The 20,797-nt window shown below is 50.6% G+C and overlaps 2 protein-coding genes across 2 annotated transcripts; both read left to right on the top strand.

The window, feature by feature from the left end:
• The first annotated feature begins 4,774 nt into the window (after positions 1-4,774).
• Positions 4,775-7,307, top strand: GRIFIN (galectin-related inter-fiber protein). Its single transcript, XM_049791643.1, has 4 exons — positions 4,775-4,786; positions 6,341-6,420; positions 6,515-6,677; positions 7,143-7,307. The coding sequence occupies exons 1-4, from the start codon at positions 4,775-4,777 to the stop codon at positions 7,305-7,307; spliced, it is 420 nt and encodes a 139-aa protein (XP_049647600.1).
• An 11,951-nt stretch (positions 7,308-19,258) lies between these two features.
• LOC126034180 (galanin receptor type 1-like) lies at positions 19,259-20,587 on the top strand. The gene has a single exon (XM_049791608.1). The coding sequence runs from the start codon at positions 19,259-19,261 to the stop codon at positions 20,585-20,587; it is 1,329 nt and encodes a 442-aa protein (XP_049647565.1).
• The last annotated feature ends 210 nt before the right edge of the window (positions 20,588-20,797 follow it).

Raw genomic sequence — 20,797 nt, 5'->3', positions numbered from 1 at the left:
TTTTCTTTCCTTGCTCTCTGATGAGCTGCCTTGGGATGTTTAGGTTGAGCAGCCGCAAGGGGCTCCTTCTGCAACGCATGTGGAGAGAGACTGAAGTCTCCTTAAAGCAGGTATGAGAGGTGCAGGCTGCAGAGCTGACCCCCATCCCAGAGCAGGAGCGGGTGTTGCATCGGGCTCTTCTAGAGTTAGACCCATGTGTGATTTTTCTTATGATTATCATTTGTCTCAGGGATTTGCCTGGAGTCTCCAGCCCTCTTCTGGCCAGTCCTGTAAAGCACAGCAGGGTGAGATAGATGGCAGAAATATAGAGATACCACAGCTTGTTCCACTGAGGTTTAATTCAAAAGGGTTGTATCCATAAATAGTTTTTTTCTCTCCAGCACTAACCCTGGAGAAGCATTCACACCATCCAGCCCTGGCATGGCACTGAGATGGCCGGTCTCTGGATGCTGCTCGTAGACAGCAGCGCTGGAGAGAGATCCCAAGAAGAGAAAATCAGGAGCAGGGAGCTAACACAGAGCCATAGGTCTGGGGGAAAGGGTATCAGGGCGAGCTGGCAAAGTGACGTGCCAAAACCCTTCCCGGGGTAACACGCTCCCGAGGCGGCGCAGCTGGAGCAGAGGGCTGTCTCCTGATTACACGGGGGAGTTTTAGGAATTCCCTGGAGGAACTAAAATGGCTGCGGAGGAGGTATAAAGACTGCCAAGCGGCACATAAGCAAGTCTGGAGAAGCCTCTCACAGAGGCGTGCGCTGGGGAAATCGCAGCCCCTGATTTGGTCTGATGGGGGATGGCTCCCGGAGACCCGTCTGGATTTGGGGTAACCCTGACTCGCCCTCCAAGAAGGAGCTGAGCCTGCCTGGAGCACACAGCTGGTGGGCAATGCCCAGGAGGCTCTGCTTGCAGCCGGGCTATTGTTTCATGGTATGTTTTTTTTTCTGCAAAGCTATTGTCCTAAAACAAAGAACGTGGGGTTTTAGGAAAGCCGGTGAGTCTCTCTGGCTCCAGAGATGGAGGAAAAGGCCTGAGTCCTTGGGCTGGAGGAAGCAGTCATGGTGCTTTCCCCAGACAGGTAACAGCTGGTGGCTAGATGGGAATGTTCAAATCAAGAAAAAGCAAGGGACTTTGCAATGGCACCATTTGCAGCCTCCTTGCTGTGCCCAGCCTGGCTGGTGGTTAGGGCCCACCACTAAAAATGCATCATTTCTTAGCTTAATCTTAAATTATTCCATAAGGCTACAGGTCTGGGGGCCCCTGGACTAGTCCCAAAAGAGTTAGCCAAGGGTGATTCCAAAAGAAGCCCAGTTCTGGCTGCATCCCTGTGGCCACAGCCACCCTGCTATGGGCATTAGGTACCAACACAGCTTTGCACTTGCGAGTCTACTGGCCACATGTGGCTGCGGGCCAGGAGCACTGGGCTGGCTTGTTTGCATTGGTGTATTTAAGGAATGTGAGTTGATTTGTGATCACAGGCCTCCAGCAGGTATATATCTTTGAGGTTCAGTGGATGCTATATATATGTGTGTGAGTACATATATGGGTGAATATTCACAGGACACAGGGCTGTGAAATAATGTCTGAGGAAATATATATCAATATATATATGCCCTGGCGTGGGCACAGCCAGGTCTGTGTGCTGATGTTCCTGGCTGGCAGAACAAGGCAGATATGGGACAACAGGTACCAGCGTGCGGAGAGTACACCTGGGGCAATATCCAAAGGCACCATTCACATCAGGGCTCAGCTGAGTTAATCGTGGGATGGATGCCTCTTTCCTTCAAGAGCTCACAGTAAAACCTGAGCAGGTGTCAAAAACCGGAGCATCATGCGGTGGGTGAACTGCAGAGCCAGGTAGTGCAACAAGGAGAAAATCAATATATGGTGTGTAGAGGCAAGCACTGTATTCAGGTCCTGAAAGTCCAGGCTGTGTGTCTGGAGACCTCTAGAGACTAATGGAAATAATCACACGTCCAGAAACGCAGCCGGTGTAGCACAGGGGAGCCTTGCATGAAAACTCCTGTGGGAAGTGTGATGCTGAGCTCCTTGCTGAGTGTTTCTGCCGCCTTGTGAGCAGCAGGGAAAAGACTTTGGGACGAACAACCAAGAGCAGGACATGGTAATAACAGCTTAAGGAAAGGTGCAAACTCTGATGGTTGTAAGACCAAATGGCTGGCAAATGCGTAAGCAGGTCTGCTAATGCATCCCCCGCAGTCAACCAAGCCATCAGTTTATCATCTTTTCTATGCTAGACTCCCTCTACCTCTGACTGTATCCATCTTTTCTGTATCCCAGTGGCACATAATCAGTGTGTTTGGGGTTTTTTTTCTATCCATCACCAAAGAGAGGGAAAAGTTATGGCATTAAGAGCTAACCACCCAGTGCTGCCTCCAACGCCTGAGATTTTAAACATATTTCCAGTTCCTTCCTCCTTGCTAAACAGACAGATGCTACGATGGCTTCTGAGCAGTGGCAGAGCAGGCAGAGGGCAAATAAAGGTGCACCTGTAAAACCAGTTGGTATTTGGGCACCATTTACTGGTGAAACATGCATCTTTCCCCAGCAACCTTTCTTGCTCTTACTGAAATGCCAACAGAAAGCAAAGCTTTGAATTTTGGGAAGTGCTGAGCATCTCAAAAGTTGCTGTCCCCCAAAATGGAGCAGTCTAAATACCCCCTGCCTCCTTGAGAGCTCACCTATCTCTCCAAATGTGCCTCCACTTGTATTTTTTGCTTTCTCACAGGGCAGCCCCGCAGACAGCTGTGCTCCCAGTGCCACTTGGCCTGACACAGCTTTTCGCAGCAGGGGACAAAATTCGATGCCTGTTGCTGGTGGTGGCACCAGCAGAGGCTGCGGTGGGAGCTGAATGAGACTCAGCATGACCGGGACATCACCCTGCCAGGACAGACTGCGTGCACAAATTTGTGGCAAGCGCTTGCTTTTGCTAGACAAAATAAAAGGCTACAGCAGCTTCTCTAGAGGTCATGAGTCACGCTGGTCTCTGCACCACGTGGGTGAAATGCAGCCCCCGGGCACAGAAAGGAGCCAGTATTTGTCCCACTATGGCTTTTGCTGCACAAGGTCCTCTGCTATCCCACTGCACCCTGACCTGCCCTGCAGTGCCCAAGCCTTCCCCAGTCCAGTGATTTCATTAGCAGAATTATGATAAAGTTGGCACAATTATTTAGCTCACATATCACTTATTTCCTACGTGCAGGACTGCAATGCCCATGGCGGGTATCTCAAAAGCAGCCCCTTCTCCTTGCAGCCCCTTGCCTGGCTGGCAGGAGAAACAGGCAGGGAAAGATGATTTGGGGAGTGAAAACACAACATTAGTTTCAGGCCAGAAGTAGGGGAGACCTGTGGCTGGGTAAGTTAGAGAGGCCAATGTCCAGGACCCTACAGCAGCCCAAGGAGGGATGGGTGGGATGTCCTTGGCCCTGCCGCCACCACCTCAGCACCTCTGCTGCTGGCTCGCAGCTCCCTTGCACATCCCGATGCTGCCATCTGTAGCACAGGGCTCTGCACCGGTGCTCCCCAGCACGGCGCTTGGAGAGCCAGGAGCTGAGTGAGGAGACCACAGCAGGGCTCAGCTTCACAAGGTTTGGTTTTGTAGGAGTCCAAACGGGCAAATCCCAGCCTGGGATTTGGTTTTTTTAGCCCCGAGAGAGGCTGTTGGCTTCTATGTCCGCTGGATTGCATTTTTAAACATCTGCCAAGGGCACCAGAGCCTGGGATAGTAGCTCTTATTCTGCTTATCTGCTGGAAATAAAATAAACACATTAAATAATATCAGCACTGCAGCCCATACAGTGAGGAGGTTTTAACCACGAAAGCCATGCATTCCTGTAGGACCAGCTGGGGAGCATCGCAGCCTCCCATACATGCAGGGATGGGGTCAGCATCTGGTTTTAATGTATTTACCCTGTGAATAGGGGAGGCATGTGCTGCCATCCCTCCCTTCTCCAGCTCAGCTTCACCCACCCATAGTTAGCACATACTGACTGTCAGTATGAAAACCTCCATCACTGAAATTCGCTTCATCACTACCCATGTCTTGGTGCCTTTCCATGACATGAAATATCGGACAAAGGCTCTCTCGCCCTGCTCCCAAATCCCTGTATTGTCCCCAGCAGGGAGGGGAAAGGCAGGACCAGGGTGTGCTGAGCTCAGCACAGCAGCATCCCGAGCCCCGCCGGCCCCGGGGTGCCGCGAGGTGGAAAAGCGGCTGCGACAGAGCTGGCATCAGCTAGTTTCAGGCCGGGATCTGACCCACAAAGAGGGATCAAAAAGGAAAACAGGAAGAAAAAGCAATCTCTGTTGGTCAGGGTGAAGCCGAGCTTCTGTAGGAGCCACTGTTTCTCTTGTGCCACCTCCCTTCTCTCTGGACCTTGCAGTGGATGGGACTCCCACTATCTCCCCCACCTTTGGAAGTCTCCATCCTCCCTTCATGCATTAAACACATCTGCCTCCCCCCAGATTACAGCCTGAATGCCTGTCCACCCCATTGCTGCTGCACGCCGGCTCCATCACGTCACAGCTCAGGACCGCAGCGGGGCTGGATTAGCCCTGCACGCATGAGTGGGCTGACCCCGCCGGGCAGGGAGCAGGATTTGCTGCTCCCCATCTCCCAGCCGACAGCCGGCTCTGGAAAAGAGACCTTAGCCCGCTGTAGCTGCCAATCCCCCGAGCACGTGGGCTCCTGGCCGGTGGCCCCTATATAGACCCCTCCGGCCACGGACCCGGCCGGGTCTGCGGTGCCGGGGCAGGCGAGCGAGATGGCATTGCGGGTAAGCTCTGGGGCCAGGAGGTGGCACAGCCTGGTCTATCTGATGGGTGACAGCGCGGGGCCAGGCAGTGGGTGAAGGAAAGCGGTACAGATAAAGGCAAGAAAGGTAGAAAGATGTGGGGATGCTATTTGCGGTGCTGCCCCTCTATTTCAGCCCCATCCAGGCTATTGCAAAGCTGAGATCTTTGTGGCTTTTGAGAAATGGCGATAGGACAGATTTTTTTTGTCTCAGTTACGCCAGGGCTGGTCTGGGGTAATGCTGCCCTGATGGCAGCGCTTCTGGCTTGGAGGGTTTAAGCTGAGACCAAAATACAACCGATGCTTTAGCAGAGGAGATCTGTGCTTTGCTATCTGTCTCTGCTGGGACAGCTGGCAGCAAAGAGGGAATTGCTGTTTCCTGCGTATGTGGTGTGTCTTTTGCTGGGATTGTTGTAATGATGACAAGCTAAGGGTCAAAGCAAGGCTAACCTGGGTGCTGCCATCACCACTTGCTGTTTGAAACCGTATCGTCAGCTCCATCAGCCCTCCGTGTTTCACAGGGGGAACACTGGTGTGGTCAGAGCCTTTGAAGGACCATGCATGGGTTCCTAAATCTACTCACCAAAAGTAGCTGGGCACAAGGGCATAAGGCTGGCCATCATCATGTCTCAGCTCCTGTTCGAAAATGTGTATATCCCCGAAATGCATTGGAAGGAAGAAATCATGGCAAAGAAACAGGAGAGTGAAACTGCTGAGCTATGGGGAGGGAAAGCAAGGCATGCAGCTGGCAGTGGAGATGCCAAGGCTGCAGAGATTTTCCCAGTGTAAGCAATAAGTTTGAGAGAGGGGGATGCTCAGAAAAGCAAGATCATTAGAGTGTTACAAAAAGTGGGGTGAAATGGCGAGCAGTTCTTATTAAAATGAGTTATTTAATAAAACTACCAGTTATTCAAAAAGGAACATTTTCCAGCTCGTTTTATGCAGGTTTAACCTTGGAGATGGGGGGAGTGGGTAGAACAGGGGATCAGGCAGGAGCTTGTGAGAAAAGTCACCCATGTAATGCCGGATGAGGACGGGCTAGGTGCCACCTTACACCCATTCCTTGATCAGCCCTTGTCTTTCACATTCTGCTTCAAAATATCACAAAGTTTTCTGCTTTGGATTTCGTATTGCCCAGGCAGGGAGAGGGAGCAGAGCATCTTTGTGTCCTGTTGACAATGAAGGCATTTAGGTTCTTTAAGAGCCCTGGCATTTTTCTCTAAATGGATACAAAATGAAGTTGCTACAACATCCAGTTGATGAGGTGGGATTTGCTGCCCTTGAAGACTTTTGTAAAGAGCTGGGTGGGATCAGGGAACAAAAACAAAATAAAAAATGGAGAAAGATAGAATAACCTAAGCCCACGAGTTTATTTAGCAGTGAGAAAAAGGCAGGGGCAGAGAGTGTGCCTGCATGCGAAGGGGGGAGAAAGGAGAAGACGATGAGAGGGTGAGAAAGATGGAGATGTGTAAGGGGTGAGTGGGGCCATGCACCTCTCCCATCTTGCCATGCTTCACCATCGCCTCCTCGCTGGCAGTTCGAGGCCCTGTACCCAGAGGGAATATGTCCCGGCTGGAGCGTCGTGGTCAAGGGCGAGACCAGTTCCAGTACGAGCATGTAAGGACACAAGCCACTCGCAGCTCTCCTGGCTTGCAAGAGCCAGCAGCATCTCTCCATGGCTCTCCATCACTTCTTTCTATTGCCCTCTTAGGTTTGAGATTAATTTGCTCTGTGATCCTGGAGACCAAATCGCTCTCCACTTTAACCCTCGCTTCTCCAGCTCCAGAATCGTCTGCAACTCTTTCCTCGCCAACCACTGGGGGAAGGAAGAGGTTAATAACACCTTCCCCTTGGAAGCAAAGGAGCCATTCCAGGTAACCCTGTGTCACTCCATGGGTCTCCTCGGGTGGGACGGGACAGGAGCGACCCAGCCAATATCAGGGTCCTCCTCATGGATCTAGCCCTGCCTTTTCTGCCAGCACCACATCCCCTCTCTGGCTCCGGCTCCTGTTAGTATTTCTGTTGTACTCCAATTTGCTGCTGATTTACACCCAGTTCTGGCACAGACATGCAAAGCTCCAGCAATAATCCCTGAATGCTGCGTTTGTTTTCAATTTAGGCTTTGCATTATCACCACTTTCTGCTATCATGAAGTGAAGAACTCAGTTATTCCCTCCTTTTGCCCAAAGTAGAGGTGAACAGTGTGTGTGTCAGCTCTGGCAGAATTTGAAGCGGGTTGCAGATGCTTGTGCCCTGATCTGGGCACTCACTGGCATCGTGACAGCAAGGTCCCGTGAAGACGTGGCCACACGGTGAACCTAACATAGTCTCTTTTTCAGGTTGAAATCTACTCTGACCAGGACTATTTCCACATTTTCATCGATGAAAACAAAATCTTGCAGTACAAGCATCGGCAGAAGCAGCTTTCATCCATCACCAAGCTGCAGATTCTCAATGACATTGCCATTTCTTCAGTGGAAATCATCAAACGAGGCCTTTACTAGAGACCGGAGCTGGGACAGTCTTGCAGACCATTCCCCGCTAAGCTCCTGATCCAGCCAAGGACCATCCTCTCCCCTTCTCCACCCAACACATGCCATCATCACCCAGGAAGATAGCTACACACGTGTCCTCGTAGTGGAAGCGATGGTCATTCCCATCTTAGTGGGACACTAAGACACCAAGTGTCACTTAGCACCCAGCCATGTTGCTAACTGTAGCCCAGATCATCAAAGACCTTCTGCCTCTATGCCTTAGGGTGCAGAACATCTTCGCTGTTGGACAGCCTGACAGATCACTACAGTATGTGCAATTCTGCCTTGAGCAGTCTGGACACCTGAATGTTACCCTAGGAATTGTGTTTGCCCAAGAGTAGGGTGTGAATTAGCACTAGTTCTCAGCTGGCCACATGGTGAGGGATGTAATGGGTGCAGATGTTAGGGATGGAAAGGGACATTTCTTTCCAGGAGCTGGGTAAAAATGCTACCATATTTGCCAATAAAATCAAACAAGGAAATCCCTGCTGAGATGTCCCTCACTGGGCAGATCAATCAAGTTATTAATTCCCTGCAAATCTCCAGGCACCTGGCATGAACAAAAGCTGGTGACTGGGCAGGAAGACACAGGCTGGGGGTTGCTTGGTTTTGGCACTGGGAAAATACTGCCTTTTTCCTTTGAGAGTTAACATAAGATGAAGGTCCCTCGTAGGTAAATCAGGGTCATACGATTCAACTTGCAAGCTATTTCCAGAGATTCCTTTCACCAGCTGAGAGGTGTTTGCTCAGCCTGAGTCCTGCCAACTCCAGGCTTCTTAGACAGACCCTGAGTGATGTAGTGGGTCAGAAAAGGGTAAAAGTTTGAAGGGACACATAAAAGCCTGTGGTCCTTTCACCATACACCAGAAATGCAGGTGGATTCCAAACAAAAGGTTCTGAGTAAATCAGGGTCTAGAAATTATGATAAGTTTGGACCGAACAAAGTGCCATTATTCCTGTAGATAGCCTCTAGCTTTTCTCTTTGTTCTGCTTTTTTGTTTTCTTTTCTCTTCCTTTTTAGTTGCCTTTCAAAACAGTCCACTTGTCCCTTGCACCCTCTTCTCTTTTCCACTCTCTTCCTTGGAGTGCAACATATCTCCAACTCCTTGACCGGGCCACAGCAGGCTAAAAGATGTTATTTTTACTTTGTTTTAATAACGCGCACCATAAGAAGCATAATGTCACAGTGTTAAATCTGAACAGGAACTCACTCCAAAAATGCAATTACAGCTGCCCCCAAATCACTGCTTTGCTCCTCAGACATAAGACAGACCACATTCCTGATGTAAAAGGCAAAGACAATCCTGCCTTGCCAGTCTGTTCCATCAAGGAGAAATCACTTGGTGAGAAGTCAGCTCTGATCCATCCTTGCCTTTGGGTGAGAATTCTGAAGGTCACAGCTTTGCTCCAGCTTTTTTCTCAATGCTCAGATTGGCCATTCCCAACTCTTCCCTCTATTTATAGTTTCGAGGACTTATGAGGAAGAGGTGACTGTATAGCCAACCACAACACATGATGCCACAAAGTTGACATTCATGAGTGCTAAAAAGTTAATAATGTTTTTCCAGACTATAAAGAACACTAACTGGAAACCATCCTGTTCTTGTGGCAAAGAGCACAATGGGAACACAAAATGGTCCCAAGTGGTACCTCCTCCTTCCAAAAAGAACAGAAAACAGGGTTTGGAAATGGCCACAGTCTTGATTGCAGGTCAGGAAGGTTGGGATGGTGAGACTTCCTCTGGCCTGGAATAAATCTGTCACCACTGGGACAAGAGGGTTGGCTCAAATTCTGGTTGTCGTGATGTAACTCGGGCGTTCAACAAGCTTTACTCTTATGGCCATCCCTTCAGTAAAATACACACAAACACAGACAAAATCAGGTCCACTGGGATCTCTATGTCATATGTCTGATAATGCTGAACTGCATTCGAAAGAAATTAGTATTTTTATTTGTGCTTCTTTTGGGGGTGGATAGAAGCAGTTCATTTTTCATGGAGGAAAAGTGATGAAATGATAAGGGTAATACTTTGTACTTATATGGCCGCAAACTCCATCTATATCCACTGCTGCAGAAACACACCACAATTTCATTGTTCTCCAGAAGCGAGCACAAGGAACCGCAGACAAACAGGACAAAAAATATTTCAAGTACAAATAAATAAAGACATGCCACAAAAAATCAGGCAGCGGCAGAGATTATGCCCTGACTCCTGAACATGTTCCCTGCAGCTTCTGCCAGCGGCTGATCTCACTCCATTACCATCTGCACCAAGAGAGCCCAATCTCTCCTGACACATCCACAGCTCTGCTGCTGGCTTTAGGATTTTATCTGCTGCCTCCTCCAGCCAAAACACTCCCAAGGGTGAAGGGGTCTTCAAAGCAGAAGAGGTCTGGGGAGCTACAGAGCATCTCTGGGAGGAAAACTCCAGGGCTGGCTGTTCATAGCTGTTTTGCACAGTTTTATGGGGAATGAGAGATGCCCTCCAAGTCTGTGATCCTCATCTGCCCCTTAAGGAGAAACTCCAGGGGAAAATTAAGTCCCACAATTATGACAGTCAATTAAACTCTCAGGAGGGGGGTTGGCACATCAGACTTGCACAGAGGCATTGCATGCTGATATTGAGGTGATCAAAGGGAACAAATCAATCCTTCTTCTAAATTTTAACCAGCCTTCCTATTCATGACCTGAGGTTTGAAACTGGGGAGGGAACTGATGGAGACGAGCTCCTGCCCAGGGGTAGTTTTTGAAGAGCTGGAGGCCTTTTGAAGGGGAAGGAGCAGAGGCAGCTGGGGATGCAGCTCTGGGAGGGACCAGCATTTCACTGCCCAACCTAAAGGCCAAGCTCAATATTTTTGCTGTGGCCAAGTGCAGCACAAGAACCAGGCTGAAATGCTTCCAGAGAGAGCAATTACTGTGGGATGGGATCCAGACTGTCCTAAGCAGGATCTGCTTATAAAGCAGCAGCTGCTGCCCTTAACACTTACACGAACTGGGGAGGGAGACATGAGAGAGATGTCCCTCAGGAGGCAAAGCCAAGAGGTGACCTCCAACCTGGGCTCTCCTTTTCCTTCTGATTCTCCTCCTTTGGGCTGGATCTGCAGAGCTCGGTGAAATGCTCTGGCTTGTCCCCAGATCAACGAGGGGAAAATCAGGCTCGTCATCCTTTGTGCTTGAGCCGTGCCAGGACTCCCAGGGCCAAGGTCCCCTCTGGCAGTGTCATAGCACTGCAGATCTCCTGGGGAGCATCTGCCGATGCATGATCGGAGAGCGTTCCTTGGTGTCGCTGACACTGCTGGCAATCATCGCATACCCCAGCAGCAAGCACAGGCAATTTCCTCACAGGCTGGTGAGCAAACGGCTCCCACGTCAGCGACAGTCACGTCTCATCAGCAGAGCACCAGCCTGGAGACATCGGACTGAGTGACGCTGTCTCTGCCGGCCTTAGTAAGGGACAGTTGAATATCAGACACTGGGTCCTGCCTTGAAATAGGAAAGGCAGCATGAAAAAGGGCAAGAACTCGTTGCCAACGCAGTGGGAAAGACTTCTAGGAAAGTACAAATAAAGCAGAAAGTCACACAGGTTGCATCTGCCTCATACTCGTTTTCTGACCTGATGCCTTTTTTTTTTTTACATAACCATCCCTCTACAAAATAACCCAAACCAACCCACCAAATTTTGTTGCGGGACCTTTAGCTACTTATAGCTAGAGGGCAGCTCTGGTGAAGAAAGGCAGTTGTTAACCGTTTAACTAACAATTCCCTTTCTCCTCCCATTTCAATGCCACCATGAGCATCTCCCGATGGACAACAGCTGGCCTGCAGCAGAGATCTTCGCCTCTCCACCGATCTGTGCAGCTGTGTTATGGATCAGCTCAGCGATCGTGGACCTACGTCTATGGCATCTCTAATTTCCCACATGCCCCAGGGCCTCTGTTTTCCCAACATGTTGCCACAGAAATAGCTGCCTGAAGTGCAGACCTCAGCAATTACTTTCTTCCTTACAACTCTGAGCCCTTACCCGAGAGGCTGCTTATTCAACAACCATGGCTGTCAAACTCCTTAAATGCTCAGGAGCCACAGGTGTTTGCTGGCAGAACTGAGGAACAGGAAGGGCAAATGTTCAGCCTTTTTCTGAAAAGTATAGAAAAAAAACCCAAAACAAGAGGAAAGGAGGAGTTACTCTTAGTTCTGGCTGGGAACAGGTATTTCTAAGGCACCAGGCAGCCCCATATTGCAGCTAGAAAAGAGCCTCTGCTGGAAAGCAGAGGGATGTTTCTTTTATTGCATTTAAAAAGAGCTTTATAAAGCCATTTTAACTCACAGCATCTTCATCCAGAGCCAGCTCAGACAGGAAAATACACCTCTCGGCCCTGATCTTGCATGCATGGTGGCAGGTCCCAGCTGCAGACATTAAATGCAGGCTGGAGAGGGATTATTTTCTGAAAGAAAGGATCTGCTCTAGAGGTTGAAGAATTGGAAGCTGATGGTATCACTTTATTTGGCAGCTGTGTTATTGTATATCACTGCTGGCTAAGGAAAGGGTGACAAATTAGCCTGATGCCCAAATTTGCTGGCCCTTCGGTTCTGTGGTCTGTTCGAGACCCTCTTGCCAAAGCTAGATGCAATCTATCACGTTATTCCTTCAAGCTATACGAACATAGCTAGCCAAATCTCTGACTTTACCAGAGCACAAGGCAACAGCCTATGGAGATCAGAATGGTTCCTCTGCACCAACACACACCGTAAGGCTGTCTAGGTCTTATAAAGCACTTTAAAACCATAGGGATCCAAGTAAACTATAAAGAGAAGGAAGTTTCATAACACCCTTGTGCAGGTGAGGAAACCAAGGCATGTGGAGGAAAGAAGCAGAGCAGAAAAGGAGGGAAGGAACCAGGTGCTTTTGCCTCCAGCCTGGTGCTCTCACCCTGCATCTCGTGGTCTGGCCATGCAGCCTGTGGGTAGGTTTGGCTGGGACTTTTCGTGATCTGTCAGATGTTGCCCCAAGCCTTCATGAGCTAACAGGCTCTACAGCCTGCAGCACAGCCCAGGTCACACAGGTGACCCAGCCCCTTGTCTTAAATGAGCGACCAGGGCTGCTGAGCAGCTCATTAGCCCAAGGAGTTTTCCATCCATCCGTGCACAGATATCATCGCTGTGGTCTCAAGCTACTAATCAGCATTTTTCTAGCTTGGTTCATGCTCCACCTCGAACAACAACCAAAGAGCCACCAACATCCCTTCATTTTCTTCCCCTTCCTTGATACACCACCTATCCAAAGAAAGCCTTAGAAATTGCTGCATGATTTATTGCACAAAAAACTTGCTGGTTTCAAAAATTGGGAGTAAAACTGAGATGCAGCTATTTCACCTTCCAACCTCCACCTTTGCGCTAAACTCCAGCTATTGTCAGCTTTCATTCTTGAAGTTGCTCTGTGCTGTGAACACACACTGGAAACAAAGACAGACGTGGTCAGTGGTGATGAGAGGGCAGCGACTGTACTTCCAGTAATTTGTCCAAGTCTTTCCAGATGAGTCACTGCACACAGAGAGGTGAGGCATTATTACTAGAGAGAAAAAGTTTACAACTGATCCTGACAGAGTTTAACAACGTCTCACAGCTTTTGCCTGCCTGATTTTCTATGACTCTAGTTGTGGAGATTCCTTCTAAAAGGCTGCCCAAAATAAATAACGCCTCACAGATTGTTTTCTTATCCTGTCAAAACATTACAGCGGGCTGCTGGAAAGCATTCAGACCCAGGATCACATCTCTCCCTGTCTCCCAGCTCATCTCCTCTTGAATCCACAAAGCAGAAATCCTAAGGATTTCCTGACTGGAAGCATAAAATATAGGAAAGCTTATTTTTAAACGCATAACACTCGATCACCAAGACCTTGTTGCAAACATGCTCAAGTTCTAATTCTTACTGCAACCTGATCCCAGGTGTATCTGTTTTGTGACAGCTACCCGCAAAGCATCAGCTAGGCTGAGAGTAAATCATCTTGCTCAGAAAGACAAACTCCCTCCTATTGTAGTCTTTAAAATCCTTATCTCCTCCCCGACGCCAGCAGATCTGGGCCCTGAGAGTGCTTTTCTCAGAGCCTTTCCTCCCTGCTTTTTCCTCTGCAAGCCTCTGCAGCTGGGAAGAGGCAAACAGTGGCAAATTTAAAGCCTTTGTCACAGACTTCCCCCAGATGGCAATCAGCTGATGGAACTGAGAAAGCTTTGTCATCTAAAAAGCCCTTTATTAGCCTGTTGCACCTGGGTATAGAGCACCAGGGAAGCAATATTGTTATGCAAATCTGGCAGCGTTCAGGTAGGGTAGAGGACTGACTGTTAGCAGCCCCGGCTTTTAATATTGGTTTATCTGCCTCCCTCTCAGTAGTATCACTGGGAAACTGCTTAGACCGCTAGAGTCATAACAGGATGAAATGGAGCCCCACAAACCTGGTCAGACCACCAGATCGCCTCAATTACTAAATCTGCTTGATTTGGGCTTTGCTTTCAGTCTGGTTCTAGTGATTCCTCCCTGAGGTTGGCAGTGCCTGTATTGATCAAGAGGGTGAGACCCCCACACAAAACATGGACACGGAGGAAATCCCACCGTTGGTTCAATCTACCCTGGGTCACAGCTCCGGGGAGAGAAGGGCTGGGTGCAGGTAGTGTTAGACAGTTGCTTTGCTTGTCAGCTGCCGCCCCTGTGAAGTCCTGGCTTCTCTTAACGTCTCAAGGACCTGACTTAGTGCTCAGTATTGCTTCAAAATCTTGTCTGTAAGTTTGTGCAATGAATTAGGGATCCACAGCACTGATTTCTCCTTAAAAACCCCACTTTGTTCTGCAGCAAATCTCCATTTAGTGACTCTCTATTTAATGAGACAGAGTCAAATTCACTTGGTCTGGTCCTGTTTTTAAGCAGGGGCCCTGCAGGAGCACGTTCAGCCCTGCATTCCCCAGCCTGCTGCTTGCCTGCACTTCTGCAGAAACCAAAAGCAAAGATATCTGAAAGACAGATTTTTCAATCACACTAATGCCAAAATGGCGTTTCATTGTTCTTGAGCGAGTGAACATCATATCAGACAAATTCTTCTGTACAAAATTATCTTTTTATTTCAGCCACTACATTTCCGGAGCACTCAATCTAAGAGGCTTCCAATAAAAAGGACGGAAGATAAGGAATTTGGCACATATCTGTTTATGAAAACAGACATCAGTGAATATTCTCAGGCATAAAAATGCACACATTCTCCATTTAAAATCCTCCAAAGGACACTTGAAATAGTTTAAATGTTTCATTCTTTGATTGAGAGGGAAGAATAGTGGGAGAAGAAAGGTTTCCATTCTCATAAAAGTAATTACAAACAACAAACATCAATTCCCAGATGTTTTTGATTTGTTTTGTGATTTTATTTTCAAAGAATCTGAAGTGCACTTGGCATCTTCTGTGTATTGTCTTTGTGAGCAGTGTTGGCCTCTTATCTCCTCCTGGATTCACAGCCGCGTCAATGCACTGACATCAGCAAATGCCACGCCAGAGCTATACTGAGGACCTGGACCGCAGCACCAGAAATAGCTTGTGTACCCCCCTAAACCGCAGTGCTGGAGCAGAGATGACATGGGGACGGAGCAGCCACCAGCAGAGGGAGCGGCAAAGCCGGCTCAGTGGTCCCCCAAACCAATGGCACCCAGGTTTTGGGGAGTTTTATTGATGGCTTGGAGATTTGTAAGAAAATGTCCCAGAGAAGGATGGCCACCTTTTTTTTTGTCCAATACAAGTTAGCAAATGGCGATGCTGTTACTCTCTCCTGATGGCAAGAGAGAACCCAGAGAGACAGGTTTCAGTATTACTCCTGTTTGTATCGAGCATTAGAAATTCTCACGCAGACCCTCTCGGGTTGCAGCGGCAGCAGGGTCCCTGGGAGGGGGAAGGAGTGTGCGCAGCACAGGGGCAGATGCCAGGGCTCAGAAATCCTCCCTTACCCCAAGGTCCTCCCGTCTCCATGCCATCAGTCAAAAAGCGCCAGGGGCAGAAGGGGTAAGTGGCAAACAAGGTGGGTTTTATCCAATGCTTTTCAAGAGCGGTCCAACCAGCACCTCCCAGCAAAACCAGTGGGAAACGATTTCACCACTGCCAGTTTTTGCCCCTAACGTCGAGCTGGGATGTGATCCCAGCTCAAGTAACACAAGCAGCACCCAGACAGTCCATCCCGGTAGCACCAATCCAGCCCCCACTTGACTGAGACAAACCCTAATTTTGTTTCATCTCTGTGAAGTGAGCAGATCCCATCCCACCTATCTGCTGGGCAAGCTCGGTGGGGGATTGGGGGGGCAAAACAGGCTTTAGGTCAAATCGTGGCAGCTGAGACACATCAGGCATGTCAGGATATGCACTGGGAGAAAGCTAAGAAAGCAAAGTGCCCTTTCGCTGGGTGCCAGCCACCACACAGGGGGTCAAGGATGCAGCTCCGCTGGGCCCACATGGTGGGGTGTTCCCCAGGCAGTGCAGGGAGTCTGTCTGAGTTCTGTCCCCCTTGTACCCAGCAGGGAGAAAAGTTTATGTGGGGAGAGCACATGAGCTGCTGTAAGTAGATGCGCAACCGGAGGAATTGTTCCACCTTCACAATCTCAAGGTCCACCTGGTCACCAGCATAAGCTGGAAAAGCCTCAGGGTTTCCTGAACTTAGACCAGTTCTTAGGCCCGGGACAGGCAGAGTATCAGTGCGGCTGTGTGACACCCAGATCGTGCTGCAGCAGGAGGTTGTGCTGAGACATCTATACTAAATTTATCCTGCCCTGGGACTCTGATGTGCAGTGGGCAGAGCAGGTTTGGGCAGTAGCAGGTTTGGGAGCTGTTGTGATTTTTTCTGAGATTCTGGCAAAGCCCCAAAGTGTCTGACTCACTCCTCCTCTCAGGTCAGTTCTTCACAGCTGTCACTCCGGTGAGACCAGCGGGTTATTTCTGATGTATACTGCTGTACGGTCACAGTCTAGTCCATTACCCTTGCTGGTGAAGGATGGCTCCTGTCTCCAGTGGGCTTTATTTAGCTTCCACTCCAAAGCTGTTCCGTAAGAGAAGAACCAATGTGAAAAGGGTACACCATTTGTTTTTGTCAGAGATTCTCCATCTTGAGTTATCTGGTGACTTTGAACTTGTTAGAATCAATGAACTTGTTATAATCATTGCTCCTGTCCTCTCTATCGGCTGTACGCAGCGTATAGATTTGTCATTTGTTGTTAGAGATGACTTGGCATTTGTGAGCTGTGTCAATGGATACAAAAGCAGATTCATTCTAATTATACTGAACCACTGATCAACTTAGTAGTCTAGTCTAGTATTTTAAGCCCTAAAGGTTCCTTAGCAGTAAATCGTGCAGGTTCCAAATAAAGCACATGGGGGAGAAAAAAGGAAGTTAACTGTATTTATTAGCTTGAACATTTGGAAGGTAACTACTTGAACAAAATACATTCAAAGATCCCTGGCACATTTCTTCACTCTCTTCTCTTGTATTCTGCTAATACCCTACTAAAACTGTTGACTTAAACACCTCCGTTCTGTTGTTTTCTGTGTGTAATGGCAGGTCTGCTTTAGGGAGGCTGGGCAGTGGCTGGCAAGGACTTGGGTGCATGGAGATTTCCAATTGCTAGCTTCGACCCTGGCCTGCGTAGTTGCCTGTTTGCGACAGATCTATTTGCTTGTGGAGCAGCTGTGAAATTGCAGCAGATTTTAGGTATCCATGAGAGTATCCGTGCATTTCACTGCATAGAATAATGTGTACCTTGTGCTCTGGGCAACACACTATAATTAGTTTGTAGAAGTTGTTTGTCTCTGAAGATCTATAAATACACATACATAAAACTATAAGGGAATAAGAAGTCACATGCTTAAAGCAAATGCATTCTAATGCAGAAGAGCTTTATACGCTGATCACATTCCCCCTACCCCCAAATGTGGTTCCACTGTTGATCTTTCTTTCATTTCACGTAAGGCTGACCAAAAATATTTACTTTCTTCTTTCACATAAATAGACTAAAATGGATGGATGGAGAATTTCCTTCTGGAATCAAGGGCATTCACCATTCAGTAACAAACAGCCTCCACCTGGACTATATTTGTTACCTTGCTCTCTCTCAGAGAAGGCAAAGAAAGAAAGTTAAAAAATAAACACCTCAGGCAGAGGTATCAGTTCCTCTTGGCAAACATTTATTTTTTATTTTTTTTTTGTGCATCATCTAAGTACCTCCGGTCAAAAGCTTCATTTTACAAACCAGCCTTGCTCTCCAACCAAGCCCTTCAACTTTTCCAAGTGACTTTTTTTCCATGACCCACACTTCCCATCCCTACAGTCTAAGAGACAAGACAAAAAGCTGGGTTTCCTTCTGGGGTGCTCCATCCTCGAGTGGATTCCCACCAATACCTGCTGTGCTATTAACCATTGGCATACCGGCCTCTGCTGGAAAGCACAGAAGGAGGGTGGATTTGATGTTCGAGTAAACACTGAACTGCCTGGGTACCTCCTTGCCTCGCTGTCGCTGAGCCCAGGGAAACCCCAGGAGAGGAGAAGGAGGGGAACATCAGAAAGAGTTTGGCGAAGCGCACGCACGTCCCTGCCGGTCTGGTCCCTGCCCTCTCCCTGCCTGCTCCCTGCCCGGTCCTGCCCTACCTGGTCCTTGCCCAGACCGTGCCCGATCCCTGCCCAGACCCTGCCCGATGCCTGCCCTCTCCTGCCCATCCCTGCCCGTTCCCTGCCCGCTCCCTGCCCGGCCCACGCGGAGCTGTCCATTCAGCACCACGGCCGGCGTGGCCGGGCACCGGGAGCCCGGCTCGGCTCGGCTCGGACCGGCCCGGACCCAGGCAGCGCTCCCGGCGGAGGGGAGGGGGGGGGGGGGGTCCTCCGCAGGGCAGGGTGCGTGGGGTGTGCGTGGGGGGGGGGTGTGGGTGTGTAGAAAGGTGCGTGCAGGCAAGTGTTCGCAAGGGGAGGCTGCACAGTGTGAGTGTGCGGGTCGGGGAGTCTGTAAACGTGCGTGTGTGCTGGGGGGGGGGAGCTGCGGGCAGCCACGCAGGAGTGTGTGTGTGCGTGTCGGGGGGGCACACACACACACACACACAGGACAGGTCTGTCAGGAGGGCTGTGCGTGTGCAGCGCCGTGCGAGGGCGAACGGGTGTGGGCGCCGCGGTGTGTGCGGGGCGCGGGTGGCAGCCGCGATCGGGCTGGGCGCCGGCTTCGTGGGTGCCGTGGGTACGAGTACGCGCGTGTGTCGCCGGGTCCTGCGCTACCGGTACGCGGCAGAACCGTGGGAAGAGTCCGGCCCGGTGCTGTCCGCCCGCCCGCCCTCCCTCTGCCCGGTGAGTGCCGCCGCACCGCGCCGCGGGACCGGGGGGGAAACCGGGGGGGAACCGGGGGGGGGGGGGGGGGGGTGGTCCGGGGGCAGCCGGCGACCGGGGACCGGCAGCGCGACCGTGGGGCACGCAACTTTCCCGGGAGGGAGGGGAGTCGCGGCGGGACGCGGCGCCGGGGCTGCTCTCCCGGGGTGCAGGGTTGGGGGGGACCGTGACCCTTTTCCCCGCCACCCACCCACCCACCCCGGCTCCCGGGGGTGTCCTTTCCCCGTCGCCGGGCACGGAGCTCCCCGCCGGTTCGGCCGTCCCTACCCGGAGCGGTGCCGGCGGAGCCGGGCTGCCCGGCCCGCCCTCCCCAGCGCTCCCGGCCGCCTCTCAACTAAGTTGCCGAGAAGCCATTTCTGACCCGGCACCTTCCCCGAGAAGGGAAAACATTGCCAGGAACCCGCGCTCATCCCTTCTCTCTGCACCCTTTTTTTTTTTTGCAGGCGTGGCTGGTCCCAGCTAAACATGCTGCCAGGAGGGCTCAGGAACGCGTGGCAGGCTCTGCCCCGTTAGCCCGGGGTTCCCGGGGGGGCTTCAGCCATGAATTCCTCTCCCCCTGCCCCCGGCCCCCCCCCAGGCCCTCTGCAGCTCTGGCAGGAGGAGAACCAGACCCAAGGTGGGCTCTGGAATGGGAGCCAGGAGCTGGGCTGGGAAGAGCTGGAGAAGATGCTCTTCCTCTTCGTGAAGGAGCCCGTCACCATCAGCCTCACGGCGATGTACCTGGTGTCCTTTGTGGTGGGCTTCGTGGGCAACATCATGTCCATCAGGGTGCTCACTCGGAAGCGCCGGAGCCGCGTGTCCAGCCTGAGTGCCACCCGCAGCCTCCTCATCAACCTGGCCGTGTGCGACCTCATGGTGGTGTGCGTCTGCATGCCCATCACCGTGGGCAACCTCATCTACAAAGCCTGGGTGTACGGGGACTTCCTGTGCCGGGCGGTGCCCTTCATCCAGGCCGTTTCTGTCTCCGCCAGCGTCCTCAGCCTGACCGTCATCAGCGTGAACCGGTACTACAGCGTGCACAATCCACTCAACGCCCGGTCTTTCTTCACCCAGAAGAGGATCCTCAGCACCATCCTGGTGGTCTGGTTGTTGTCCTCAGGGATATGCATGCCCCTCATCTTCATGAACAAACGGGATGAGATTGGGGTGGTGGAGGGCTTGCCTCTAGTGTTTTCCATCTGCAGGGAGATTTGGCCTCAGGAGAGGCTCAAGCAAGCCTACAACTTTCTGCTCTTCTGTGCCCTCTACTGCCTGCCGGTCCTGTTCAACATGGTCATCTGCTTTCTCACGGTGCGCCGGCTGTGGAGCCGCAGCAGCCAGCTGAAGGAGAGCACTGCCCTGAACCGATCTCTGCCAGCCTCCAGGCTGAAGATCCGGAAGAAGGTAGCACAGATGGTGGTGGCCCTGGTCCTGCTGTTCGCCATCTCCTGGCTGCCCGTCTACCTGATGGACATCTGGATTGATTTCAACATCCCCAAATCTTTGCAGGATGTCACTCCTTCTCCTTGGATCCTGCAGCTCAGACCTTTTGCCCAGTGGCTTGGCCTCACCAATTCCAGCCTCAACCCTATATGCTATTGCTTTGTTGGGAACCTCTACAGGTCAGCCAAGGAAATGAAGAGCAAATACCACCAAAGAATGGTCTCTCTCTTTAACTTCTCTCTGTCCGAAGGGACAACCCGTTCCTCAGTCCCAGAGCTGCTCTCGTACCGGAGTTCAACGGACCCCGCAAGGAAAGGACCCTCCGCCACCCCCACCATGGGCAGGAGATGTCAGGGAGGTCATGGCCATAAGAACAAGTGCGGACGCTTGAACTCCTGCCAGCATCCAGCCCTGAACACTGTCTCCAGTGAGAACACTTCCTTGTAATTCTGCTCAGGAAGTGCACCTCATACCCTCATCTGCATTTAATGACTCTTTAGAGGTCTTTCTGAACCAGATATTTTAACGATGGAAAAAAATTTTCTTCTAATCACTCCCGCCACCAGTTCAAAAATACTGAGACAGGGAAAGGAGCAAATAAAGAGAGAAAAAGATGGCGTATTTTAACTCAGATCAAGTTTTAAGACAAATGATTTT

Source organism: Accipiter gentilis, chromosome 33, assembly GCF_929443795.1.
Source record: "Accipiter gentilis chromosome 33, bAccGen1.1, whole genome shotgun sequence".
NCBI classification, from domain to species: Eukaryota; Metazoa; Chordata; class Aves; order Accipitriformes; family Accipitridae; genus Astur; species Astur gentilis.
Note: the sequence above shows the minus strand (reverse complement) of the source record. Positions and strands in the feature narration are given on the sequence as shown.